Genomic DNA, 27,820 nt, shown 5'->3' with positions numbered 1-27,820 from the left:
AGTAACCAGTCTAAGGGAATAGTGACCAATCAGAGGGGCTATCAAGGCACCAGGCTCTGCAACCTTTATAAGCCAGGGGTCCTCAAACTATGGCACTCAGGCCACATGCAAATACAAATATTGTATTTGTTCCCGTTTTGTTTTTTTACTTCAAAATAAGATATGTGCAGTGTGCATAGGAATTTGTTCATAGTTTTTTTTTTAAACTATAGTCCGGCTCTCCAACGGTCTGAGGGACAGTGAACTGGCCCCCTGCTTAAAAAGTTTGAGGACCCCCTGCTTATAAGCCATAGGGAAAAGGAACTCAGTGGGACCCTTTCCCCCTCCCATGTGGGAATCTGTACTTGTTCTTCAATAAATCTCCACCTTTGCTATACCACTTTCTGTCTGTGGATTCATTCTTCAATTCCGGCGGACAAAGAATCTGGGTTCCAGCCCAAAAATACCATTTCACTCCCAAGTGAGGTCACTGGGCAGTGGTGCGAGCCAATGAATTTGGCCCCTAGATCCTCCAGTTCTCAGCCATTATATCACTAAATTTCCTCCAAAGGTTACTATATGTCTTTCTCTAAGGACCTTGTTTGTCCTTTAGGTTACTGACAGGAAAACCATCTAGCTCTCCTGAAGAATTAGCAGCTTTCTGAAATAGGAATTTTAGGAGAATATAGGCAGGTTTAGGAAATTTTTAGAATTGGGGGTCCATGGAAAAAACACAGGGCTACAGACTGGGAGAAGTTACATTTCCATAAGACAAGGAAACTGGGAGTAGCCAAAAGGTCTATATTTACAAAATAAAGAAAGCCCAGAGGGAATAGGAGGATGACGAGGGAGAAGGGCCTCAGGAGTTACTAAAGGAAACAATTAAAAGGGAATATTGACCAATCAAAGGGAATATCAGGACACAGGGACTTGCAGGCTTTATAAACTGTGGAAACAGGAAGTTGGCAGGACTCTTTCCCCTTCCCCAAGTGGGAGTCTGTATTTGTTCTTCAATAAATCTCCACCTTTGCTATACCGTCTTCAGTCTGTGGATTCATCCTTCGGCTCCGGCAGACAAAGAATCCGGGGAACCATCCTGCCCAGGGGAACACCAAATGTTCTAATCCCAAAATCACATATCATTCTTTTCAGATAACAAGAACTCTTCTAAGTACTTGTGCTTCTACTTTTGCCCAGGCTGACAGGAAGCAATCGAACCGCACAGCCTCCTAATCCCAGCATCCTTTAAGCCACCATGGTTAGTACATAGGAAAGCATGCAATATTCCCTTTCTATTCCCTTAAAAGTAAACTCTCGGTTCTCCTGCCCTCAAGGTGCCTGCCTCTAAATGGGGTCTTTTAAAATACTTCGTGACATAGTGATTTTCTTTTCCGAGTTCCTATAATTCCTATATTCCGGCACTTGAATATCTGTTCTGCCTTATGGCCTCCTACCTGCATTTTGCATGGACATTAACCTTCCTGAATGGATCGCAATTCAAATAGATTTGAAGAGATATTTACAGAGAGTCCGTCTACCCATCTTAGGATGTTGCCTTCTTCTTTGTCTTCTCACCTGTCTCCTGACACACTCTGGCCTTTTAGTAATCACCACTTGGCTTCACCCAAGAACAGACGGAACAGCTTGGATGCACATAGCTGCCGAAGACCAAGGGGACTGAGTCTCTCTATTCCCAAAAATATTAGGTGCACTGGAACACACTTTTGGTTCCCTGACTTAATCCCATCTTCAAAAGAGAATCATGATTAAAATTTTGATACACCCACAGTTAAAATTATGCTACCTGTATATGTTTGTGTGTATGTGTGTTTATAGTGTGTATATGTTTTACAAATTAGCGATGCTGTCTTATAGGCCAATAATGAGAATGGACAGTATCTCCTACAAGGAACATGGATTAGAGGTACATAGAACTAATTCTTTTAGGTAATGGATTAAAACCTGGGAAGCAAGAGCCCTTATGAGTATACTCTGCCAGAAGCCAATTCCAGCATGTCAGCAGAGCTGAATCATCTGGAAATGGCTGAGGGAAGTTCCCCAAACCAGAAAAGGATGCATAAATGATTGCTTGCTGCCAGACAGCTGAGGGCATTTCAATCTACATGTCATTGCCTCCTACTGGCCAAACACCTGAACAGCCGTAGGCAGTTGCCCCCAATCTGGCAATGGATTCTGTATATTAAACCTTGCCTTTGATGTATATCTACTTTGCCTTAGGACAATTTGTGTTAATAAAAAAGCAAAGGGTCCAGAGACACAGGAGAACGTAGTTCCTTTAGCTATGTCTTCTCTGGCTCTCCAAAATGACTTCCAAATTTATGTTTCGTCTCTGGATTCTTTATTAATTTGCACACAGCGCCTTCTCCAGATTCCTGAACCCCTTCTAGATGCTGGATTAAGACCATCGGCAATAATCCACACTTATTATGGTTGCTTAGTTGAGTGATTACCTTTCTTTTTGAGAAATGTGATCTGATTTTACTTAGTTTAAAATAAATTCTTGCAAAAATAAATATTTGCATTAGCCTGAGAACTTAAAATTTCAGTTTGGTTTTTGTTTTTTACTGTTCACAATGCAAAGGGCTTTTCAGTCTTCTCACAGTGAATCCATGGACATATGTCCCCTGCAATATGGGAACTTTTCATATGACCCTTATGCTACATGGTGCAGAGGAGCACGTGAAAACCAACAACACTGCCCAACCTCCCACAACTGCTTCTCTTCAGGCTCAAAGAAAAAGAGGAAAAGCAGAAGTTGGAGTCACACTGGCTTTTCACACTGCATTTGTTCAGGTGACACCTTCCAACCAGCAGCCCTGTGCGGAATGAACCGGTAAGTCTGTGTAAGAAAGCGCAGAAAGCACAGCAGGCATCACCCTGCTAGTGTACCATTTCATCTTTATCTGCTTATCTGTGTAGTCACGTAACACCTCTGACCTGCCTCAACTACACAAATAGCTCTGTGGCTTAGTCAGGTGTGAGAATGAGCACAAACAGGGAAATATGAACTCAGGCTGTCAAGCCCAGGAGCAGGCAGTAATAGAAGCAGCCAGAATGTGATCCCAGCAGACCAATTCGCTCTCTGAGAGCAAGTCGCAGGACAGCAGTAACTGTTCCTGGTTCCCTTAATGCCTCTGATGATACCCCAACTAGTCATTTTCTCGTCCTAGCACATCCATGTCTGAAACACTTCTAAACACTCCTGAGCATTTATTAGAGCCAATGAGAATTAAAGTCTTTACCTGATTTCTAGATCTGCAGGAAGCCGTCGTAATGTCATTTACCCTATTATGCAATAGGGCATGTCACTCAGCCTATGGCTGCATTCTGCCAAAACAACCTCCTGAAGTGTAAAAAATTCCCTTGGTTAATGGTTGGTTCTTCTATAAGATGCTTTGGCAAAAAATAAGGTGAAATAACATTACCTTCAATGCAAATGAAATGATCTAACATATCCAGATATAAAGTCATTTTAAGTACATAATTCTAAAAAAATTGTTATTGATTTTTTAGAAGGAGAGAGGAAGGGAAAGGGAGAGGGAAACATTGGTATGAGAGAGAAACACCAATCAGTTGCCTTCCGAACGCACCCTGACCCCAACCCCAACCCCAACCCCGACCGGGAACCTGCAACCTGGGTTATGTGCCCTGACCAGGAATTGAACCAGTGACCTTTTGGTGCAAGGGATGGCATTCAACCAACTGAGCCACACAAGCCAGAGCAAAGTACATACTTTTTATAACAATAAATGCTGTCAATTTTGAACATGAGTCAAAAGTAAATATTAAATGTTCAGATGGTATTTTTTTGCCTGTGGCCATACTAAATTAAATTGGACTTCATGAGAGCTTGGGTTCCTTCCTTATGAGCTTGGCATCTTAGTGTCAACACATATTCATGAGACTGGATCCACTTTCCTTCCATTACACCAGTCACAGCCATAAAATACACAGGAATAGAATATACTGAAAGCAAAGGAACCTGTCACATATATACCAAAATCTTTGCTTACACTTATACTCTCACTCTAGAGTTGATATATTTATGTATAAAAATCAATTCCAAGAAATTTAATGCAGTGGATGAGCATAATTATTTATATTGGGTGCAATTAACTCCTTACTTGCTATCTATTAACAAAACATTCCCTCTTCAATTTTTCTAATGGGATCTTATGGACCATGTAATTTCAGAATGTGTACATTCCATGCATAATTTCTGCTTCCAGCAGTAGTAAAATGTATAACTAAACTAAAAAGATAAACAGAATCATTGTTGGGCTCATTCATGATTGAGACATAAAAGTATAATGTTCTTACCTATAAAATGAAGATGGAAATTCCTACCTCACAGGGTTGCAATGAAGGAACCATGAAAGAATGTGAATGTACTGTGTAAAATGTTAAATGACATCAATGATAACAACACAACTAAAACTTATAGATGGTTAGTGAATACCTTGCTACATTAACTCATTTAGTCAACTCAACAATGCTCTTGGGTCAGTATTATTATTTTCCTCATTTTACAGATGAGGAAGCTGAGGTTTAGGAGATGAATGATACATTCTGAGAGCAGTGATCCCAGTACTTTGCCAGTGATGACTCAAAGTTTAGAAATCTCATGTGATGCAATGGGTAGAACTGTTCTTTCTTAATCATTTGTTTGTACTTTGTTTAGAAATTATTCTTTCACTTCCACTAGAAAGTTAGTATTTAGAGCTCTATCTTTGGAGATTAAGGAGTAACTTTACACAATAATTTACATTTCACATCACTACACATAAATCAATGTTTCCACTTTTTAATAAGAACATTCTGTTTGTGAAGAGTCCCATAAAAAGTACCAAAATGAATTTTATAGCAGACGTAAATCTTTTCTTTCTTCTCAGGGTGTATGTTCTTATACTAGCACAGTTGAGGACAACCTAACAGCCAACCCCCTCCTTTGCGAACAGAAAACTTCACCTCATATTGTTTGTAGGGCAACATGCCTGGCCCCGAGAAACAAAGCCAGACTGGTAGTACAAGCACCTCAAGGCCATGGATCTCTTTATCAGCAATCTAAGGGTAGGCAAAGCAATCCCTCTTTGCCAGGGAATGGTCCAGGAGTGAGGCCTGTGACCCAATGAGATGAAGCTTTGGCCAGTGAGATGAAGAAATAGCAATAATAGAAACAAATCCTTACATAAACTTACTAAGGGTAAGTTCGTTTGGAAGCTTCTCCTTGATAAAGAAGAGAACTAGAAGGAGGCTTCTTTGTTGTTGCCCCTTTCCCTCTTCTTGGGAAGTTGGAGTAAGGACAGATGTTTGGTTGGCAGTTATCTGTGACCGTGAAGAAAACACTGCTGATAACATTAAGAATGGCAAGACAAAAACTCAGATGGCACCTGGATCACTGATGACATCATTAAACCACTGAACAACCACAGAGATTTCCAACCAAACTTATTTTTATATGAAATAGTTCAATGTTTATGTTTAATTACATTTGCTACTTGCAATTGAAAGCACCTCAACACAGTTCCGTGATTGGTGGGTATATTCTTCACGGCAAACTGATGAGTATTATCCAAAGAGGATATAATCCATGAAGAAAATAACCTGAAATTTATTGAGTTTTTATTCCACTGGTCAGACTGAAATCATTTAAATACCATTATTTGGTGTATATTTTTGTTCTCTTAAAACTACTAGCTTTTGTTTTTGTTTTTTAATTGAAAAGGGTGATATGTATCTCCTCCAGCTTTTCACATGTCAGCTGGTCCATGACATTTAAGAAACAATTCTCCTGTTTACAATTTGTGAAAGTATTTAACAGAAAAATATCCATTCTATATCTTTTTAAAAGTCAAATTATAGAAAAATATGGTATGAACTTTATGAAAATCTTTTTGTGAAAAGAAAAATACAGAGATGGATTGATGGAAAGAGAGAGAAGTTTAAAAATATTTGCCCCCAAATGTGAGTGCTTATTTCAAGGGGACATTTATTTTCTTACTAGAGGCCTGGAGAATCAAATTTATGCAATAAATTCGTCCATGGAGTGGGAGGGGGGTCCCTCAGCCTGGCCTGCACCCTCTCCAATCTGAGACCCCTCGGAGGGATGTCTGACTCACAATCTGGGACCACTGGCTCCTAACCGCTCGCTTGCCTGCCTGCCTGCCTGATCACCCCTAATCGCCTCTGCCTGCAGGCCTGATCGCCACCTAACCATCCCCTGCTGGCCTGATCACCCCTAACTGCTTTCCCCTGCCAGCCTTATCACCCCTTAACTGCTTGCTCCCCTGCCAGCCCGATTGCCCCTAACCGCTTCTGCCTCAGCCCCTGCCACCGTGGCTTTGTCCAAAAGGAAGTTGGGCATCTGGAAGATGTCTGGTCAACCTGGACTAATTAGCATATTATCCTTTTATTAGTATAGATTTTTTGTGTTTCCTAAATTTTCTACAATATTATTAAAGTTACTTGACACAGCCGATAACTACAACTGATACCTTTATTCCTTCTGAAAAATGTTTCTGTGACAGAATACATCTTTGCATGACCAAAATGAATCATAATACTTTTCTACATTAAGTAAAATCCTAAAAATAGATTATATGCAGTTCTCCATAATTCTAGGCCTCCAAGTGCATACAATGATGAAGCAAAACAATATATGCACGAATGATTCTCATCATTGATGTTTCTATCTCCTTCTCCCTTCCTCTCTGAAATCAATAAAAATATTTTTAAAAAAGATAATTTATAGCGATCCTTCAGAAAATGACTACATTCCAAATGTCCTAGATGTTGCATATAAACAAGACAGTTGGAGCTGTTGTAGTGTTAACTACCTAAGAAAAACAGTTTTAATTTATTACCATACTTCTAGATATGATAAACTATAAACATAAAAAAAAGAGCCTCTATAGTCTTTCCACTAAGTAAAATTTAATTCTGAAGGGGCATCTGTTTGCAGCAAGTTTTGAAATATTCTCCATAAAAAGTTCAATCAGATGAGGAACCCGTAGAGCTCTGAGGCCGAGCTTTCTACTCCTTAGCCATGAGATAATTCTCAAAAACATGGTAGAGTCTCTTTTTTTGTGAGTGTTATTTCATCTACTTAATGCCAAGTCCAAAAAAACACCTCTCTGGTTTCCTGAATTATCCACATGAAGTAACACATTCAGAGCCCAGACAGCGGTAACCGAGTGTTGACCGCTTCTTTCTGTCACAGCAGAACTAAAGATGTTAGAATCAACATTTGCTCAATTTAAAAAGAATAAGCCCACTAGTTAATAACAGCTTATTTTTTTCACCACTATGTATTTTAATACAGTGGCCTGTTTTTAAAATAAATTAAATGTAAATATTGAGTGTTTATAGTATACGTATGAAAATTTGAATGTTTAAAAGTTCATCAAAAGCTTCTAATGTGAAAACTCATGTTTCAATGTTATGAATCAATGTTTCTCTCTCACATGCATCTCTCTCTCTGTCTCCCCTCCTCTCTCTAAAAATCAATAAAAATGTCCTTGGATGAGGATTTTTAAAAAAAGAAATATTGTCTTTTGAAGAAATAGTATTTTTAAGACTCTTAGAAAATCTTAGAAAAATCAAGTCCAGTACACTTAAAACATATTAAATATATAATATTTTGATTAGTATTTAATATTTTCTTTTTTGCTCCTCTAGGATATTTCTAACCTATCATTTGCTTTTATTTATTGATTCATTTTATAGAGAAAGGAAGTATCATTTGTTTTTATTTATTGATTCATTTTACAGAGAGAGGAAGTATCATTTGTTTTTATTTATTGATTCATTTTACAGAGAGAGGGAGAGGAGAGAGAGAGAGAGAGAGAGAGAGAGAGAGAGAGAGAGAGAGAAACATTGATTTGTTCTACTTGTTTATGCATTCATTGGTAGATTCTTGTATGTGCCCTAGCTGGGGATCAAACCCATAACCTTGGTTCTACCCAACTGATCTACACTGTCAGGGCTATCATTTGTTTACTTGAATCCAAAAAGAATACTTATTTAAATTGTCTATGGCTTTAGAGAAAAACTTTTTCTGAATTTAAAGGGATAGAACCAAACGATCATCACATTTACAGAGATTTTTAAAAACTGTACCCATATGATTTGGAACCATTCTCCCCCAATCTCCCTTTCTCTCTCCTGTGACTGCTGAGACAATTCAGAGGAAAAGAAGAGTATGGAATAGCAAGTCTTCCTAGATACATGTCACGTAAAACTCACCAAACACTATTACAAAACAAACCACATTCATGAAGAGTTAGTGCAGAAGAAGCAAGAGTCCCAAGCAATGCCCAGAACTCTAAGATCGGCTCTACAAAGCAGCCCTGTGAAAAAGTTGTCACACTGTCCCCAATCAGAGAGATCCCTGAGACCTCTACCAGATCACACACACAGGTTCTCCGGATCCAGAGAGCCTAAACTGGACTAGACTAGCCCTCTGTAACCTTCATCTTGGAGAATAACAACATCTTTCTAGCTCCTGTAACTCAGACACAATCTCCCAGGCACTCTGCAATACTGGATTACGTCTGTTCATGATGCATTCCAGCTATGAGTGCAGCATCTGTTTCCAGGTGACACCAGGTCCCTGAGCCAATTATCCTATTCACTTTTCTTCTCTCTAGGGACAGGTTTATGTTTAATCCTTTATCTCTATTAGATTAGATGTCTATTGTCCCTGGGGAACCTTTGCCCTATTAGACACATTCCTGAAGCCTAGGCATAAAAGTTGTAATGTTAAAGTCAAATTAATGTCTTTCATCTCCCTCCCTTAAAGAACTACGGCCCATTCCTAGTAAAAATAATCAAAATGTATAATTTAGTATTAAAAACCAAGAGAAAGTTTTTGTGACATCAACACTATGACTTGTCTCTACCTTAATCTAAGAAAGCATATTAATTTGGAGTAAGAATTTGCAGCCCAATGTTGTCACAAATTACCCTTCTGTGTAACTGTTTTGCTTATTTTAATGTTTATTTAAAAATGCTTTAGTTTTTTAAATGTCTCTGTTACCCAATTTCAGATAAAATACCATTGTAAAATGAAACTTATCTTTCATTATAAAAACAGTAAGTACATTATAGTTGATGCAAAAAATTGATTAAGACTATATGCATAATCACATAGCCCATAGATACTCAGAATGTAATATAAAAAGATTATAGAAAACCGGAAGAGCAAAAGGAGAAATAATAACCATCATTTTACCATCTTTAAACAACTACTTTTTACCATTTTGGTATTATTTTCTTCCTGGTTTTTTCCTCTATGCATGCAATCCCACTCTCTCCACTCACTGTAAGGAAGTCTTTGACTAAGAATTAGTCATGCTACATCCATACCTTTTCCTCTTAAAAATAAAATTAGATGGAAAGAATAAAATAAGCATTTTTATTATTGTTTCAATAAGACACTAGATAGTCTCCCCTGACTCACGTAAGAGCAATATGAAGATGTACTGGCTAATAAATCAGACACATTTGGAAGTGAATGAACAGCTTCTGCAATACAGTTAGTTACACAGAAGGGTAATTTGTGACAACATGCATATGGGCATTCATCTATTCAACACACATTGAATAGGCAAACAAGAAAAGAGAAAACAAAAGTGTGCAACTATAAGCCAAATTCTGTGATAGGAACTGACTTCAAAGCTGGAAGAGAACATCTAAATCTAAGAGCAAAGTGCCAGCAAACCATAAAAAAAGGCACAATGGAATTTGATGGGTGGGAATCATAATCTGCATTTTGAATAGATGCTGAATCCATAGGTAACATATTATGGAGCCAGATTTTGATGGCCTTTCAAACCTATCAAGAGAATTTGGACACCTGTAGACAACGGGAAACCAGGGAAGGTTTTTTATCGCCGGTGACAAGATTGAATCAGCGACTAAGATAATGCTGACAGCCCAGGAAGAGATGGATGTGGAAAGTCAGTGAGGAGGCACAAAGCAGTGGTGGGGCCTGAAGGAGGGCAATGGGAATGAATGCGGAGAAATGGAACTGAAAGCCCTTCACACAGGACTTGGTTGTGAATTAGAGGTGCGAATGGAAAAGGGGCAGTGAACTAAACCTGACAAGCTTACGGGAGGCCTACATGGCGAGCTTCACACACTCAGAAACCAAAAGTAAACACAGGATGGTCTGAACATAAAAATTCTTAACTGAAAAGTGAGTCATACTGGGCAGTCACATCCTATACCAACAGCTTCCTTGACAAAGGTCAATCCTTACTCCTTACCTTAAGTGAACCTGTCTATTGTCTTTTTGCATGTACAATACTACACCCTTGGAATGTCAGAGTTATTCCCTCAGCGTACAACCTCCCACCACAGTACAATACCACAGACCCCCTCATTGTTATTTTGTTTCCCAAATACTGTCTCTAAGTATTGTAAGTGTTCATTGTTAACTATCCTGTACCCACCGATGTAAAATAAGCAATGTCTCTGTTTTACTCTTTATTCAATCTCAGAGATCTCCTGCTTTGCTTTCTCCTACCTCCCTAATCTACCACCAATGGATTTCATGCAACCTTATGTCTCCTTTTTTCATTCTAATGTATAAAATAAGCTGTAAAACTGCCAGTCTCTGTATCATTTTCTCAATCTGTTGAGATTTTGCTTCCCAGCAGTTGTCATCATTTTGGCTCACGTAAACTCATAAAAATCCTCTATAGATTTGGACATTTCTAACGTCATTGACAGAGGCGAGAAGGGAGAGGTGCGTGCTAGGCAGATTTCCTGGTCCCATGGACCTGCTAAATCTGAATCTGAGATAAAGCCTGTCCATGTGTATTCATGGGAGAAATAAATTGTCCAGGTGAGTCTGGCCCAAATACCTGGTTAAGGATCCAGGACATAAAACCTGGTTCTCAAAAATTTTTACCCCAAAAGAACTCAGTAATTAAGAACTGGAGAACCAAGTACCAATCAAAGAGGTGCAATCACAAAATATCAGGAACCACAAAATACAGGTTCAAAAAAGCATTTCTGCAAATATGAATGTAGGAAGAGTCATTAAAAACAAACTTAAGACAACCCTGGTTACAAGAATGTCCAGAATGTCATACACAGTGAGGGCTTTGTGATGTTCCAGAGCACCATGTGACAGACTTTGTAGCAGAATACTAAATTAAAACTCCTCCTCCCCACTGCTACACAGACTGTCTCATTTTAATGTATGTGTGCCACATTTTAGTAAGTTTTAATAAATTTCAATAGTTTCCTAGTAGGTAATATTTGTTCAAACCAAAAGTGTGGGAGTCCTAATTTTTTATTTTTCAAAAGCATCCATGTGGATTACTAGCAGATTGCATGTAAGTGATGTTTGAGAAATGGCTTAGAAAAGAAAGCCTAGAGAGGATGTACTATCCATGCTCAAATGCATACTAGACAGTCATGCAGAAGTGGAAATAACATACAGCTAGAGTCAGAACAAAGTAACAAAGGACTATTGGAGCCCTGAGCGGGTGGCTTAGTTGAGGCACCAAAAGGTTTCGGGTTTGATTCCGGTCAGGGCACATACCTAGATTGTAGGTTCATCCCCAAGATGGGGAGATGGGGAATGTACAGGAGAATGTACAGGAGGCATGATCAATGTTTCTCTCTCTCTCTCTCTCTCTCTCTCTCTCTCTCAAAAGCAGTAAACATATCCTCAGATGAAAATTATAAAAATTAAGAACTAGCCAAACCAGTTTGGCTCAGTGGATAGAGCATCGGCCTACAGACTGAAGGGTCCCGGGTTCGATTCCGGTCAAGGGCATGTACCTTGGTTGTGGGCACATCCCTACTGGGGGGCGTGCAGGAGGCAGCTGATCGATCTCTCTCATCGATGTTTCTAACTCTCTATCCCTCTCCCTTCTTCTCTGTAAAAATCAATAAAATATATTTAAAAAAAAATTAAGAACTAATGGAAGGATACAACTTTCAGGTGAATTATGGAGAACAGCCTTCAAACAATCAGAGCTACCCCAAGCAGACTGGACTAAAAGGAACTTGTTAAGGTTAAGTCCTCAGTTTCTGACAATGGATGACCAAGTCAACAATAAGGAATTGCTTTACCCAAGTAGGAAGCTAGTCCTAATGACAACACTCTACGCTATCATCTATGACCTTCTCTGCCGTCAAGAAAACAAAGTTGAAAACGATTGATGGCCTACCCGATTGATGGTCTACCCATTTCTCTCCTTCTAGCCCCAAAACAAAGTAAAAATGCTAATCTTCATTTTCCCCCCTCCTGATTAGACCCTCTGAATGCCGGGATGTTCTGAATTCAGAGCAACCCGAAGCAATATCGGCTAGTGCCTCTGATTCTTTCAAATCTATCAACGTGGAATGCGGAATGTTTTTGGAGCTACCAATTAAATAAAACCATGGATAAAAATGCTATGTGATTTACTTCAGATTCACACTGTATTATTCAAATAAAGTAGATAAACCTGTCTTAGCATCACGTCATGAAATATTTCTAGCCAATCCTCATCTTATTTATTCTATTGCTATCAAAAATTAATGTATGTCAACTTATGGTGACAAATTTTAAATGTGTGAGGCAGTAAATCGTTTTTCAACCTTCTTTTTAGGAGGATGTAAGCAAAAAGTTTGAAGAACACTCCTTAGAACCACATATTCAAACCTAGAAAACTACAGAGACCATCAATTTTTCCTAATTAAGCCTCACAATGTTCCTTGACCTATTCGCAATATTCTCTTTCTTTTACAGTCAGTACCAAGTATTGCTCTCCCTCGGTGGGGCCATTTTTCACAGGGCATAACGTTTCTGTCTTCAGCAGATTCCCACTTACCAGACAAGAGAAAGCACAACATAACTGCTCTGACAAGCGAATGCTTCTCAAATGTGACCTCAGCAAAAACTTAAAAATTGCTTTTTGTCATTCTCAAAGTCAAAACTGCTATTGTTAGTATCACAACAACAACAAAAAATAGTCCTGGAATACTAGGTCTAAAAAGGGAATAACCCACAGTTGATAGGGGCCCAGCAAGTGGAAGAATCCACTTATGATTTAAGTACTACTGCTAGAAGGCTAGTTATAAAACTCCTCCAATCACACCCATCCTGTCACAAAGAGGGATGCTAACTGCCAGCTGCGATGCCAACCCAGGCTGGGGTGGGGAACTATTGGTTTGTAACCTCAGGAGTTCCCCAGGTGACATTCAAAAGTGGCCCCGGTACACAGAGGACAAGGCGAAAGAAACCAAAGAAAGAGAGGCAGCCACTCCATACTGGTAGGTGGCAGGCTTAGTAATCATGGGGTCTCACCGGGGAGGCTTGTCTTGAGTGCTGCAAAATGAGTAGATCTCTGCACCTGCCCGCCAGAATCTTAAAGTTGATAGAGTGGCCTCAATGTGGTTCGGTCACGTACACAGTCGATGGTCTCAACAACACAGTGCTCGCTCAAGGCTGCACCCTTGAAGTGGCTGCCAATATGGGAACAGCAGGTGGAACTCACATTCCATGGACAGGGGAGGGGGTAAGGAGACTCTGATTGCCCAGGTCCAGCTTGGGGTTTGGGTCAACCAGCAGCCACATCCTCTGATGACCTCCTCTATCAAGAGCTAAAGGGGACAAATACGCACTTGGAAGAAGCTCCCCCACCCCTTGTGAAATCCTGATGCACTTCCGTGTCTCAAAGATGAGAGAACTGGGACCCTTAAAGAGAGGACTCCACCTGCGAGGGTCCTGTCCCACAGGCCTCCCACAAGGCAAGCACTAAAGAGAAAACTGATGTCTGATGATCTTTATTTTACTTCACCTTCTTTTTAAGGAACCAAACAGCCTTGCTCTTTCATTGAAGTAAACAAGAAAAAAAAATCTTTGAATAACAACCAAAGACTTGCTCTTTACTCCAAAATTTTCAGCCACTATCATTTTCATTTTTACTTATTCATACACAGTGATTTCCCTTTCGTGTGGATAATATATAGAGACACGATCGTACTTTTGCTGAATGAGCTATTAAATGAGATAATGTCAGGTGTTTTGTAGGAAATAGTAACCAGTGTCTAGTACCAGGACTGGCTCTTCTTTATACTGTTACTTGTGATTGAAGATGAAACAGAGCTTCGGAAAATGTTTCCAAATGTTCTCCACACTGCTGGCCCCCACACTTTTTATAAGCCATATTTATATTAACCATGTTTTCGTTTGCCAGGATCTTTGAAAGTAGATTATAAGTTTCTAGAAAGTGGAGTTGATGTCATACATGTTCCTTTTTCCCCCCTCAGTGCCTACGGCTTGGCAGTGATTCCTAGGTAAGGGGGCTCTTCTGTCGTATTTGGAGGATCCATTGCAAGGCCATTGGGGTATACACCTTGGGAATTTAATTTTCTCATTTCCTTCTGGATTCCACAGTCTACGGTGCAAACAACAATAGAGGTGTAATAAAAATGTTTATGCTGGGCATTCTTGGGCTAATGCATAATAAATTGTTGAATCCTCACAAACTGCTAAGGTAGATTCTATCATCATCATCATCATCATCACCAACCCCCATTATTATCATCAAGTCCCAATTTAGAGACGAGGGGACTGAAGCAGACAGGCACCAATTAGCCTATTAGTGAGGCAGTCACCCAGTTCCCATGTGGTAGAGCCAGGGCTTGAGCACAGCCACGCTGGTTCCAGAGTCCGGGGGTTAACCATTATCCTGCAATACCACCGTCAAGACTCACGGCAACACTGGTGAAAAAAGAAAAGTCACTGCAGGAGTCCAAAAATTAGCAGAAAGTCAAAGAGACTAATACCTTCCTCCTTTGCTTAAGCCTAACACATACAGAAAACTGCACAAATCAACTGAACATCTTAATGCAATATTATAAAGTGAACAGACCCATGAAACCACCACCCAGGTCAAAGAAACCGAACCTTACCAGCCTTCTCTAAGCTTATCTGGTGTCCTCTCATCACTACTCTCTCCCCCTTCCCCAAGAGTAACCATTACCCTAACTTCTAACATCATTTATAAATGTTGAACTTCATAAGAATGGAACCATGCAGTACAGGGGTGGGCAAAAGTAGGTTTACCATTGTCAGTACACGAAACAGAGTTTATTCTTGTAATATTATTTATTCTCGTATTATAAATTTTTCCATATGAACAACTAACTGTAAACCTACTTTTGCCCACACCCGTATATATTCTTTTGGGTCTGGTTTCTTTTGCTTGATTCATTTGCATTTTTTGATGTAGGGTTATATACATCTTGCCTGACTGCAGTAGTATATGCTTCACTTGTTACTTTGGATAAACTGTAATGATAGTCACAGATTGTCAGCAAGTTCACAAATACACTAGAGCCGTGGTCGGCAAACTGCGGCTCGCGAGCCACATGCGGCTCTTTGGCCCCTTGAGTGTGGCTCTTCCTAAGCCTTAGGAGTACCCTAATTAAGTTAATAACAATGTACCTACCTATATCGTTTAACTTTAAAAATTTGGCTCTCAAAAGAAATTTCAATCGTTGTACTGTTGATATTTGGCTCTGTTGACTAATGAGTTTGCCGACCACTGCACTAGAGAGAGTGAAGACTCGCATATGCATTGAAGAGGAGAAAAAGCCTTCCAGGAATGTATTGGCATTTCACTGCATCCACTCTTCCTTTTGATTATCATAAGACAGAGTAGTTACCTTCTCAGAAGTCCAGGTTCTGCCATTTTAAAAATCTGTGTGCCTATGGGTAAGCTGCCTCACCACCCAAATGCTGCTGGGAAGCATAAGTGGGATGTAAAGGCACTTTGTGGATGGCAAAATCACTACACCTACTTCAGGTGTGTTTAATGTTGAGCTTCATCTTGGCAGCCTCGGGTGATGATGATTCTTTGATCCCTCAGGATGATCTATGGGAGCTCACAGACTTGGACAGAAGCTTCCTCCGCTCAAGGAGGACCATTTATTTTTGTGGAGGAGGGAGAGGCAGAAAGACAGGCAATGCTGGGCACTGAGATTTGGAAGAGTTCTTGGTTCGTGTAGGGCCCATCTGGGGTAGCTTCCTGCAGAAGCTGGAATATCCAGAGTTAGGAAATTAGGTTTCCAGAGTTATTCCTCTTTCTTCCAGTTGTCATGGAGACCAACCCCAGTCCTTTCATTCCTTCTGGTACCGGGAACATTTCTCCAATGCAGGCAGAATGGAGGGGGCTTAGCCCAAATGCGCCAGTGGAGGTGCTGGGGGAGGGGGTGGAAGTGAAAAATAACTCCATGGAGGAACTAGGCCTAGGGACAAAGGCTAAAGTGGGCTGCAGTTCCAGCCCTTCTGTTTGCCAGCAGAGGCCGCAGGCACCGCTGGGCTGGAGGAGGGCGCTGGGAGAGGAGGAGACGGAGCAGGAAGGCGGGGAAGGAGGTGCCTTGGGAGACCTTCCAGGGCCCCAGGGTACTGAGCAGAGGAGCCCTCTTCTCTTCTCCTTCCCTTCCTCCTGGGACTGTTCACCTCCACAAACATAGAGAGATAAGCACAGGTATTTCTCTTCATTTAGATGGTGATGGAAATAGAATATTTCATGTACTAAACTCGTTGTTAGATCTGCTCCCAACTACAGAAGTTAGCATACTAGAGGCCACAGAAATGATTCTGGAGAAGAAATTATTTGCAACTACTAATCATACTGGACAAAAGGCTAATATCCTTGTAATATCCCGAGTGTAGGCAAATAGCTCATTAGCAAAGGTCAGGTACAGAGAATGCACAAGGACAAATGGAGAACAAAGGCAAGTAAATCTTTTGAGTCTTACTAGAAACAAATATCAATGAAAGCAATGGGATAATCACTTTTCACATTAACTTATCTATTTTTTAATAATATAATCATCTTCAATACTTAGAAGGGCGTGAAAACTCCTTCCCTGGTGGAGTGTCAATTGGTTCCACTTTTCCAGACGTCAGTCCGGCTGTAGATATCATACACCTTGAAGAGAGTCATTCCCCTGGGTGCTAGTTTGTATTTATCCAAAGAAGTTTATCAGGTAAGTGAAAAGATTAATATACAAAGATGACCAGAGTACTATTTCTAATAGGAAAAACTAGAAACTTAACACGTTTTTTTTGTTTTTTTTTTTATATTTTATTGATTTTTTACAGAGAGGAAGGGAGAGAGATAGAAAGTTAGAAACATCGATGAGAGAGAAACATCGACCAGCTGCCTCCTGCACATGTCCCACTGGGGATGTGCCCGCAACCCAGGTACATGCCCTTGACCGGAATCGAACCCGGGACCTTTCAGTCCGCAGGCCGACGCTCTATTCACTGAGCCAAACCGGTTTCGGCAAGAAACTTAACACGTTTAACATTAAGGGATTGGTTACCTAAATTAAGCTCAAACAATCAAATATGAAGCAGCCCCTAAAAATTATACTTATGGAGAGGTTTTAAGTGACATGAAACACATTTATAATGTAAAGGGGAGAAAAGAGCAACAAAAAAAGTTGTAAGGAGAGAGCATGTAAATCAAGCACATCAAACTGAAAGGCTAACACGGGCCAAATAAACGAGGCATGCAGCCCGCGGACTGAGAGTTTGACATGCTTGATGTAAATGAAGTGCCCAGTGCCCAGTGCCATCAGTCCCTGGCACAGCACAGGGCACTCGCTCCCTGGGGGATATGTACTAAGTCAGCTGAAGTGTATGGAAACGTGGGAACAAGGCTGAGGGGAAAGTGGCAAAAGAACTGTGGTTGCCTCTGGATAAGACCTGAAGACATTTTCTTCCCTTAATCTTCCTATTTTTTTTTAATGTTTTCATTTCTTCTTATTATAATAAACATTTCTTTCTTTAGAATGAGGAAAAAATTTAAAACTAAGAAACAATAAAAAAAAAAAGTGCTCTTTAATTCTTCACCTTGTAGGAGCTGACAGCTAAGAATAGGGACATCCCCAAACCACACTTTTTTTTTTTTCAACTGGGGGCGGCTATTTAACAGTAGTTACTAAAGCTGCCTGGAGGAAAGCCTGGGTGTAGGCAGTACCAGATGGCAGCAAGCTCCCAGAGACTAAAACCACGCTGAGTGTATGAAGCCAATAGGAAAAACAGATGGAAGTATACGCTTTAAGAAATGTTCCAAATCCATGTCATGGTTTCTTTGAAATAAAACTGAAACTTTTTTTATGATAGAAGCATCATTAAAGTGGCATGGCTTTCTCCAATTATAAAAGTATTGATAGATACTAAACAAATGATATTCAGAAAATATTTCTTAATGACTGACGTATTTATCTATACAGGTTATTGTCCCTTATAACATTAAGAGGTGCTTTTTGTAGTCATTCCGGCCATAAGTGTTCAGGATCCACTTAGTGAAAAATCAGAAGACATCAGACACTTGTGAAATTATTGCAAGTATAAAACAGGTCAAGTACTTTACAAGTTTACAGTGCAATGCGTAACTGATTTAATATTTATTCCTATTCAAATAAAGAATTGATCAGGGCATGAGTAACCAAAAACTTAAGTCAGGCCTGAAGCCCATTTCTCCTCTTGTTATCCTTACATGCACATCCCAACTTATTTAACAACACTGTGCCTCATTTCTTCTTGTGTAAAATTGAAAAAATAATACATTGAAGGGTGGTTGGAAGGATTTAACAGTTGACATATGTAAAACATTTTAAAAGAACACCTGCAGTCAATAAACAACTATGTAAGTATCAACTATTAGTATCATTACTCCAGAATGAAGAAAATCTACTATACTAAGATCTTTGTCTATATCAAAAAATCATAAAATTGAGAAACTACAGATTTTGACATTTAAAGTACCTTTTATTGAGCTTCCTACTCTCTTATTGTAATAACTAGAGGCCTGGTGCACAAATTCATGCACATTGAAAGGAAATTAATTAGAAGAAATTATTTTAGAGGCCAGAGCGGGACTGCAGGAGGGTGGCTCCAGGGCATGTCCAGTCTCGCCCAGTCCCCATCAGGCCAATCGAGGCGGCTGGCCAGGGAGGGACTGTGGGAAGGCTCCAGGGCGTGTCTGGCCCACCCTGCCCAGTCCAGATCAGTCAGACCCCAGCAGCAAGCTAACCTACTGGTCAGAGCATCTGTCCCCTGGTGGTCAGTGCATGTCATAGCGACTGGTTGAGCAGTCAGATTAACCGAGCAGTCAGATTGACCAATCAGTCAGACACTTAGTATATTAGGCTTTTATATATATAGATAACCACTGATAATGATTAATAGTCCAGCTTTTAAATGCTTAAGGAATCCAATGGACATTAATAAAGGTCTCACACATTAAAAAAAAGTTTCAGGAGTAAACCTTTGTTTTTGTTTTTTTTCCCCCCCGCTGAGCCTCCTAACACAAGATCATGAAATGCTCAACATTGAATTCCACTGAACTAAGTTCACTTGTAAAAGTCCATTATCCCAGTCACAGTGGGTCTAGTATTTTAAAAACTTACATTTTAACACCACTTCTATGAATGGGAGGAGCTAAGTAAGTGAGTCTAAAAGACTGAGAAACATTAATAATTGGGGTAAATTCAAAGCCTAAACGATCCATTTTTTGCAGTTTTAAATGACGTATTAAAATTGTATTATTTAACAAGTTTTAAAAAACAACAACAAACTTGTCAATTAAATTAGGACATTAAAAAACATGTTTGGCTCAGCATGATCCTCTTCTAATAGAAACAAATGATCTTTAATGTGGTATCAGTTTTTATTTCTTTTAAACAGTCACTTTAATATATGTTTGTGTATATTTATATGTATGTGTGTACACATACATACATGTACATGCATTTCACTCATCTTTTCAGTTTTCAAAGAATGATCATGTATACTGTCCATTAAGTGTTAACAAATAGTCAATTCAAAAACTTCAGCCTCAGAACCCAAATGATATTTAAAAAAAAAAAAACTAGCTCTAAGAATGAGTATTAAAAAAAATAAGGATTGAGCTAGAACATCTGAAATGTATCTTTAAGAAATAGGAGTTATACTTATTACACTTAAAATATGTGATCATAAACTTGATTATAACATCAAGTTCCCCTCCCCAAAATACATTATATCAACAATAATTCTCCTTATCAGATTGCAATTACAAACTCTTCTACAAAAACTTTAGAAAAAAAACCCTAAAATATGAAATCCTGAAGGAAATAGAATAAGAGTTAAAAAATCATGAGCATCTATCCAGCAAAATTGCTTCTAATCAGTATGTCTTATTTATCTCAGCAAAGATAAGTGTCAATCTTTTTAACTTGTGCATTTTTTTTTGGCAAGCAAATTTAAAGTTAAATTTCAGAAAGTTCACAATAGGTGATTAAATAAACAAAAGTTTTCCTAAAAGTCTTCACTCCAATACAGTACAGTAGGTAAAGAACCTTAAAACTAAAAATCATGAGTACTCAATATAAAAATGAGTCATCATAAATACAAAATCTTGAATTTAGATGCCTTACATGGACATGCATTTTGGATGATTTTTGCTCAATGAACTTAAAATTGAAAATTCATTTTTCTTTTTTTACTCTAGGACAATAATTTTTATAAAAAGGAACAATATATCTCTAAAATAAATTATTGTAAGTTAAATATAGTTAAGAATGCTGTTTTTTTAAAAATTCCCAGTACCAATGCCAACATAGCACATTTATACTTGCCTGTAGAGGCACACAATCAGTATATGGATAAAGGAATAAAATTATGTCTTAACATTTCAATAACGCCATGTTAGATTTTCATTCTCATTTCCTGGGGTTACCTATAGAAATATTTGTAGTATAGGTAACTATTCTAGGTAAACTTTTCTTGTGCTCGCCTAACAGAGATAAATAGAAAGTAAATGGGAGCAGGTGGCTTTGAAGCTAGAGAAGGTAAGGTAAAGGGCTAAGGCAAATTTTGTGGTATCGTCTGGTTCCTATTAATATAGGGCAGCTTGGCTCACCTGTGTCCACACATTAAAAAATTAAGTGGGTCACTGAGACAATTTTTGGATAACTCATCTCAGAAAACACTCGGATCTAAAATATCCAGCGCACTGAAACAAAGATGAATTCTTGACTAGTGCTACACTCCATTTTATTTTGTTGGCTGAAGACTGATTATCATGGTGATCCTATGCCCTCCTAAGTATTTCTAAGTCTCCATCCCCCTCACAGCTCTTCCACTGATGAACTTGAAAGAAAGTAACTTTGAAGTAAGTTGACTTTAAAATCCAATTTGATACTGACACCTTATGTTAGAATTATCATCTAACATTAAAAGCAACAAGCAGCCTTCTCTAGATCGCATAATTTAACTCTCAATTTAACAAAGGAAAGGCCCTGATGTAAAAATGTTAACATCATATACTATTTATAACTAATACAAATAAGAGATGAATAATATAATCTAAAAATAATTTGCATTATCCCTGGGAATCCTAAAAAAATAAAAAAATAAAAAATAAAAGACTCCATAGTATTCATCAATTCTTTAAAGATACATGAAAGTTTTCAGATAAAAATTTCCAAACAAGATTTTATTATCCTGACCGGTTTGGCTCAGTGGATAGAGCGTCGGTCTGCAAACTAAAGGGTCCCGGGTTCGATTCCAGTCAAGGGCATGTACCTTGGTTGCGAGCACATCCCCAGTAGGGGCTGTGGAGGAGGCAGCTGATTGATGTTTCTCTCTCATCGATGTTTCTAACTCTGTGTCCCTCTCCCTTCCTCTCTGTAAAAAATATATATATATATTTTTTAAAGATTTTATTATTTTTTAGGATCAGAACATAGATCATATTTTTTAAAATATTTTTTTATTGATTTCAGAGAGGAAGGGAGAAAGAGAGAAATATCAATGATGAGAATTATTGATCGGCTCCCTCCTGCACGCCTCCCACTGGGGATCTAGCCCAAAAAGGACCTTGCCCGGAACTAAACCCGGGACCCTTCAGTCTGCGGACCAAAGTTCTCTCCACTGAGCCAAACCGGCTAGGGCAGGCTTTTCATTCTTAACCCAGCACATATTAGGCCAATATCCTGGTGCAGCCCTGACTGGTTTGGCTCAGTGCATAGAGCGTCAGCCTGTGGACTTAGGGGTCCCGGGTTCGATTCCGGTCAGGGGTATGTGCCTTGGTTGCGGGCATGTACCAGGTGGGGGGTGTGCAGGAGGCAGCTGATCAATGTTTCTCTCTCGTCGATGTTTCTAACTCTCTATCCCTCTCCCTTCCTCTCTGTAAGGAATCAATGGAATATATATATATATTTTAAAATATCCTGGTGCTTTCTAAAGTTTACTGAATTGACAGATTAAGTTCCTCACACCCCAGACTTTGAAATCTTAAAGCTAATATGAACTGTGATTCTCCAAAATTAGTGGCAAGCAACGTAATGAGTACAATGTGGACACATTACTTTCCTAGACAACTGGCCAAATTTGTATTTTCTTTAGGGTCACTGATTAAATGAGACTCTGGCCTTTTCTGTTTCCTGACCAGTTTGCATTATTTTTCAGCCATTTTTCTTACAAATGCATACAGCAGGTTGCAGGAAAAATTTAGGGATCAGTGCAAAGCAATTGTCACTACAGGAAAAATAGCCTGCATTTTATAGTTTGATAGGCATTATGATGCTGTATTGAGTAAAATATTAAAACAGGCTTGTAATGCTTATATGTCCTTTAATACTGAAATTGTACAGTATGCTACTTTCTAAACCTCACATATAAGAAAGAACGTGTAGAGATGCAATTCTTTTAAACAGTGTTTCTTTTAATTCTTTTTCCCCTTAGTAAAAACAAATTTGTGGATAAAAGTTTCCTTAGCCAGTCAGTATTTAATTCTAAAAATCCCAACACTATCTTATAGACCTTACAATACAGAACACAAAATATAAAACTCTTATAACATCACCAGAAGAGGAGGGAGGGGGGGAAAGTCAGAAAAATATACAAAGCATTGAAAGGATGGATGTGGAGGATGCCAGAGGGAGCGGGGGAGGGTTTCAGGAGGTTCAGGGCAAGCCCTGTGGTGACGTCAGCTCACAGACTTAATGTTACAGCCGTCAGCACAGGCCTCCTGCTTTCCTATTGGTGAACACCATGTCAGCCGACATCAGAAGATAATCATCATTGGCCAGACAATTACAACTGGAGCAAGAAGCACCCACTGCTCTGAGCACAGACCTGCCAGGCTGCTGAAAGAAGGCAGAGCCCAGCTGCCCTTCTTACTGAATGAATTTTATGTAGCCTTACCAATCACTAGGTGATTTTGCTCCTTGCAAGAAGCCTTCATAAAAAAATAAGTCAGCCATTAGTGAGAAGAGCAGGTAAAGGCCAGACATCTCATAAAAGAACAAAATGCCCCTTTTCAATGTTGTAAAATCACAAGGAGTTTTCAGTGTAAAACTGGAACTCAAAAATGCTATTGAGCTAAAAGCAGGCATTTTCCTCCAGCTCATGTAATAAACTCTCATTTTCCAGAGAATAGTACCCCAGGTATTTTTAACTTGGCATGCAGTTTTAAGAGGAGGTTCAGGATGACTATTCAAGGGGATGTATTCCCTTGCATTTCATTTCAATTGCCTTTCTAATTTGTTATAGGTAAAATTATTTGCTAAAAAAATTAAAAGCTCTGCACTATTTATTCTGTGTCTAGAACAATGAATAGAGGGTTAATCATTTGTTAAAGCAGCAATAAACTTGCCTCAGCTGGACCCTGTAGTGTTCACACAACACTTTTCCAAAACAGGGGCCCCACTACATTCATATGCAATAAAGTAATGAATATGGATTATAGGATACGTTTTAATAAACTACCCTTATTTAAGGTCCACTTAAATAATACCAGGAAGTACAAAACAGCACTCCTGGCAGTCCTCACAATTCTTCAAAAGACAGCATAGCTCACTTTTGAGAGATAAACTATAATTCTCTACATTGACAAGTTTTGTTTGAAACTATGCCTAGAAAATATTTTTTAGGACAACTGCAAATGATTTCTCAAAAGATATAGTAGAAGCTTCACAACACTGTACTTTCCTTCCAAAGCTATTTCAAACCATTTGAAGTTAAGGAACCTGGAAAGTTAAGACCTATAGTTTCTTAAACGTCTCCTAGTGCCCGACAGGGTCTAAGCCTTGGTTATGGAGCTCCCTTCTCCTGTAAACAAGGGAAACAGAAAGAAATTCTTCATTTTCTTATACCCCTGGTTCAGGACTTTCTGGCTATTGGGATTACGGGAGAGAGGTTATAAAACTGGGTACACAAACTCTGGAATAAAAGAAGCAATACAATTTGGGATCAAGAAGACTTGCAAGTAAGGGGTAACAGCCAGCACCGTTTTTGTTTTGAGTGTTTTTTGTTTTTTGTTTGTTTTTTTTTTTATTGCAATAAGCAAGCCAAGAAGAACATAACATCAACAGAGACAAAAAGTCAGGGAGGGGGAAATCCTAGTAAGGGACAATGACATAGTATTCAAAACGCAGGGGGAGGCCAAATATGTTAAGTTTCGGATATTAACAGGCAGTGCTGGCCATAAAGTGGGCTAGACAAGCATTTTCCCCAGCATCTGCCATGTACAAAGCATTCTTTGAGATGCTCAGGATAATCTAGAGTGGAATGAGACAAGAACTATAGACCCTCCCTCAAGAGCTGATGTTCTGGTAGGAGGCAGACACATACCTGCAAATTATGTATATATATTAGTATATGCCAGGAAAGAGACTGCCAGATGAAAAGTACAGATAAGGAGCTAGGAGGAAACGTTGGTCAGAGCCCAACAGGGGAAGCTAAGTTGGCACATTTTTGCCAGTTTCAGTCAGTCCCTTGAGGGCTAGGCCCAGTCTGGCTGGCTCAGCGTGTACTTGTTGAGTGAATGGAGAAAAGAGGCGGGAAATGGTACCTGGAGGAGGCACAGAAAGTGACCTCAGAGAAAAGGCAAAAAGTAAACAAGAGGCCCTCTTGGCGGCGATGGTGCAAGGGAAGGCTGGCCGGCCGACTGTGAGCGGGGCAGCCGACTCCAGAAAGGCAGGCTCAACTCCGGTGCCGCAGGTCGCGCACACGCCGACCTTAGAACACAGAGCACACAGTGGGGCTAACGGGGGAGGAAGATGGGCTCGAGTAGTGGGACCAGAGCTAGAACAAACGACCGCAGAGCAGACCCCAGCCCTCGGCGGCTTCAGCGCCACCCCTTACGCGGGAAGAGGAAGTGCAGCTGGATGCAGAAGGTGCCCCGGCGAGGGGCTCGGCTCTCTCAGCGCCGCGGCCTCCAATGTCTAGACTCTTCGGGGCCAAGCCTCGCGGTGTGCAACCTCTTCCCACCGCCACCCACCCCTGGCGCTCTCGGCCTCGGCGGCCAGGAGGGGCCCCAGCCTCACTCCCCGGCCTCCCGAGCGGATCGCGCGCCGCTCTCGGCTTCCGCTCTGGCCCCACGCGGGCCTCCGGACCCCAACGCCCCCCTGCACCCCGCACCCTCTCGCCCCGGCGCCTCTATCCGCCAGCGGGTCGGCCGGGCGGGAGGAAGGGAGGGCGGCAGCCCAATCACCTGAGGCCAGTCGCTGCTCCCGGGGCCGGAGGAAGGGAAGTTGCACCCCCTCTCGGCTCCGACCCGCTGCAGCCCGCCCAGCGCACCCACCCGCCCTGGCCCCCAGCACGCAGCGTCTCTGGTTTCCCACCGCCGAGACGGGGGAAGGAAGGCAGGTCGGGGCGGGGCGCACGCGGCGGCGGGGTCCCTGTGCACCCCCAGCCTCTCCTACCCGATCACCCCAACCCCCGCCCTCTTCCAACACCGGGGGGCGGCGGGCCACTGCCCAGCTCCGAGTGCGCTCGGCTGGCACTCCACTGAGAGCCAGAGCCGGGGCGGAGGGGAGAGGGAATGTCTGCCACCGCGGCTCCCTCCGCCTGCTGGGAGGAGAGGTGAGCACGCCCTGCCCTGTTAAATATTGCAGAGTGACACAGGATCGCCTCCCACACGGGGATTTTCAAAAGGGCTGGTGGAGGGAACACGGTAAACAAGAAAGATGCTTTCCCCGGTTATTATAAGTTTGCCCGGGGAGGAGCACGCAAGGGATTCAATCCATCTCAACTCCACTCGGCAGCCTCCCACTGGATTAGAACTGAGCGTGTCCAAAAGGCGTTTCCGTAAAACAGAAACTTAATGGCGTGGCTCCCTCCCCTCGCTGGGGTTCATTCATTTTTATTTCTGTTTTCATTGTCCCCCTCACACCCCCACCCCCAAACCCCGCCTCTTTATGAAACCGGAAAGGATCCGCGTGGAGAAAGGGGTCCAGGAAAGGAGGAAAGCGGCTGGGGAGCGCAGAGGGGGCAGAGAGGTGGGCGAGCGGCAAGGAGAAAGGAAGGGCGCGAGGGATGGGAAGAGGGAGAGGACCGGAGAGCCGAGGGCGTCGGGTGGGAGAGGGTTAAACGGCGCCAGGGACCGGGTTCCCCTCCGCCGCCTCGCAGACTCCGATTGCGGGAGGCCGAGCAAGAAACCCCCCACTCTAGATGAAAGCCAGGAGGCAGCACAGGTAGGGAACCCGGACTGTGGCTCCTCTGCCGCGCAAACATCTACTCTCTGTGCACACATATATGCTCCACGTTATATAATCTGTGTTCAAATGCATGTGTCGCCGAGGTTCGCACAGGGGCACCCAGACCTACGCGCTTCAGGCAGCCCTCGTGTCTCAGCGGCCGGCTCCCTGCGGCCCGCGATCCCCCGCTCCATTCGCGCCCAGGCAGGGAGCAGCCAGGAAGGCACCCCGGAGAGGCGCGTGGGGCTCCAGGACACAGAATCACGCGAAAGCATCACCTACCAGTTTTCCTGCATCCATTGGATGGCTTCGTTCTCGTTGAATTGCTTCTCGAATTCATATTCTTGTAAAGTCAACACTGACATGTTCATTGGGGCTGATCTTCGGAGTCGCTATGTGTTCTCTACACAAAATAAAATAAGCTGTGAAGCGCTAGGTTTCAAGTATTAAGCTTCCCCTACCCGCCCCCCAGGCCTGCCCCTCGCCGCTGGGTCGCGGCGGTCGGTCTCTCCCAAGCTCTCAGCTACATCCAGGGCTGAGCATTGCCTGCGCTCGGCTCCCAGCTCCGCGCTCCGGGGCTCTCCTCCTCCCGGCGTCCGCATCCACCGTAGGAGGAAATGAATGCCTTGCGGTCTTAGTGCCCGCACGTTTGTCCATCACCCTTTTTACTTGTCTACAGGGAAATCTCCTCCCCCTCGTGCGATGGGAAAAATTAACCCTTTGCGCGGGTGAGCGAGAGCGCGCGAGACCTCTCCCCTGGAGCCCTGGGAGGCGCTTTGCCCGCGCGAAGGTGACTGGGGAAGTGGGAGAAGGACGAGGAGAGGGAGAAAGTGGCCTCAAGGTCGGCCCCGGTCCCCAATACCGACCTCGTGGGCCGCCTAACCTTGCCTTTGAAGGTAGTTTCGGCGTGCGGGGCGCAGCCCGGAGGCGCGCGTGCCCACGAGCTTGGCAAGTAGGCGACAGGAAATAGTAAAACCTGCCAGCTGTCTTGTAAGAACGCCAAGGCAAATCTGAGCCGAGATTACCCGCGAAGGAAACGGGCTCCCCGCCTCCTGGCTCCCGCGAGTACCCTCCAGGTCCCCCATCCCGGAGCGATGGTGTTGACTCACTTAAACGTGGGGCCGGGCGGCCAGCAGAGCTCCCAAATCACTTGCCGGCTTGAGATGCTGAGGCTGAGGATGGTGGAAAGTGCAGAGTGAAAAGGAGTAGCCCGGAGAGGGAAATTGGTTAGGGGGAGGGTTTGGGTAGGGGGAGGGGGAGGGTTAATGAACTGAGAGAGACAAAGGTGGGGAGAGGAAGTTAGCAGGTAGGAAAACTGAACTAACTG

At 41.7% G+C, this 27,820-nt stretch overlaps 1 protein-coding gene across 1 annotated transcript in view; it reads right to left on the bottom strand.

Moving 5' to 3' along the window:
* Positions 1-27,140, bottom strand: part of ELOVL6 (ELOVL fatty acid elongase 6) — a 140,716-nt gene extending 113,576 nt beyond the window's left edge. Inside the window, exons 1-2 of the mRNA XM_006104818.3 lie at positions 27,040-27,140; positions 26,776-26,896 (exon numbers count right to left, since the gene is read on the bottom strand). Of these exons, the coding sequence (XP_006104880.1) occupies positions 26,776-26,864 (89 nt within the window). The 5' untranslated portion in view covers positions 26,865-26,896; positions 27,040-27,140. The remainder of the gene's footprint in view (positions 1-26,775; positions 26,897-27,039) is intronic.
* Positions 27,141-27,820: the final 680 nt, after the last annotated feature.

The sequence above is a fragment of the Myotis lucifugus genome, unplaced genomic scaffold (assembly GCF_000147115.1).
Source record: "Myotis lucifugus unplaced genomic scaffold, Myoluc2.0 scaffold_611, whole genome shotgun sequence".
Classification (NCBI taxonomy): Eukaryota; Metazoa; Chordata; class Mammalia; order Chiroptera; family Vespertilionidae; genus Myotis; species Myotis lucifugus.
Note: the sequence above shows the minus strand (reverse complement) of the source record. Positions and strands in the feature narration are given on the sequence as shown.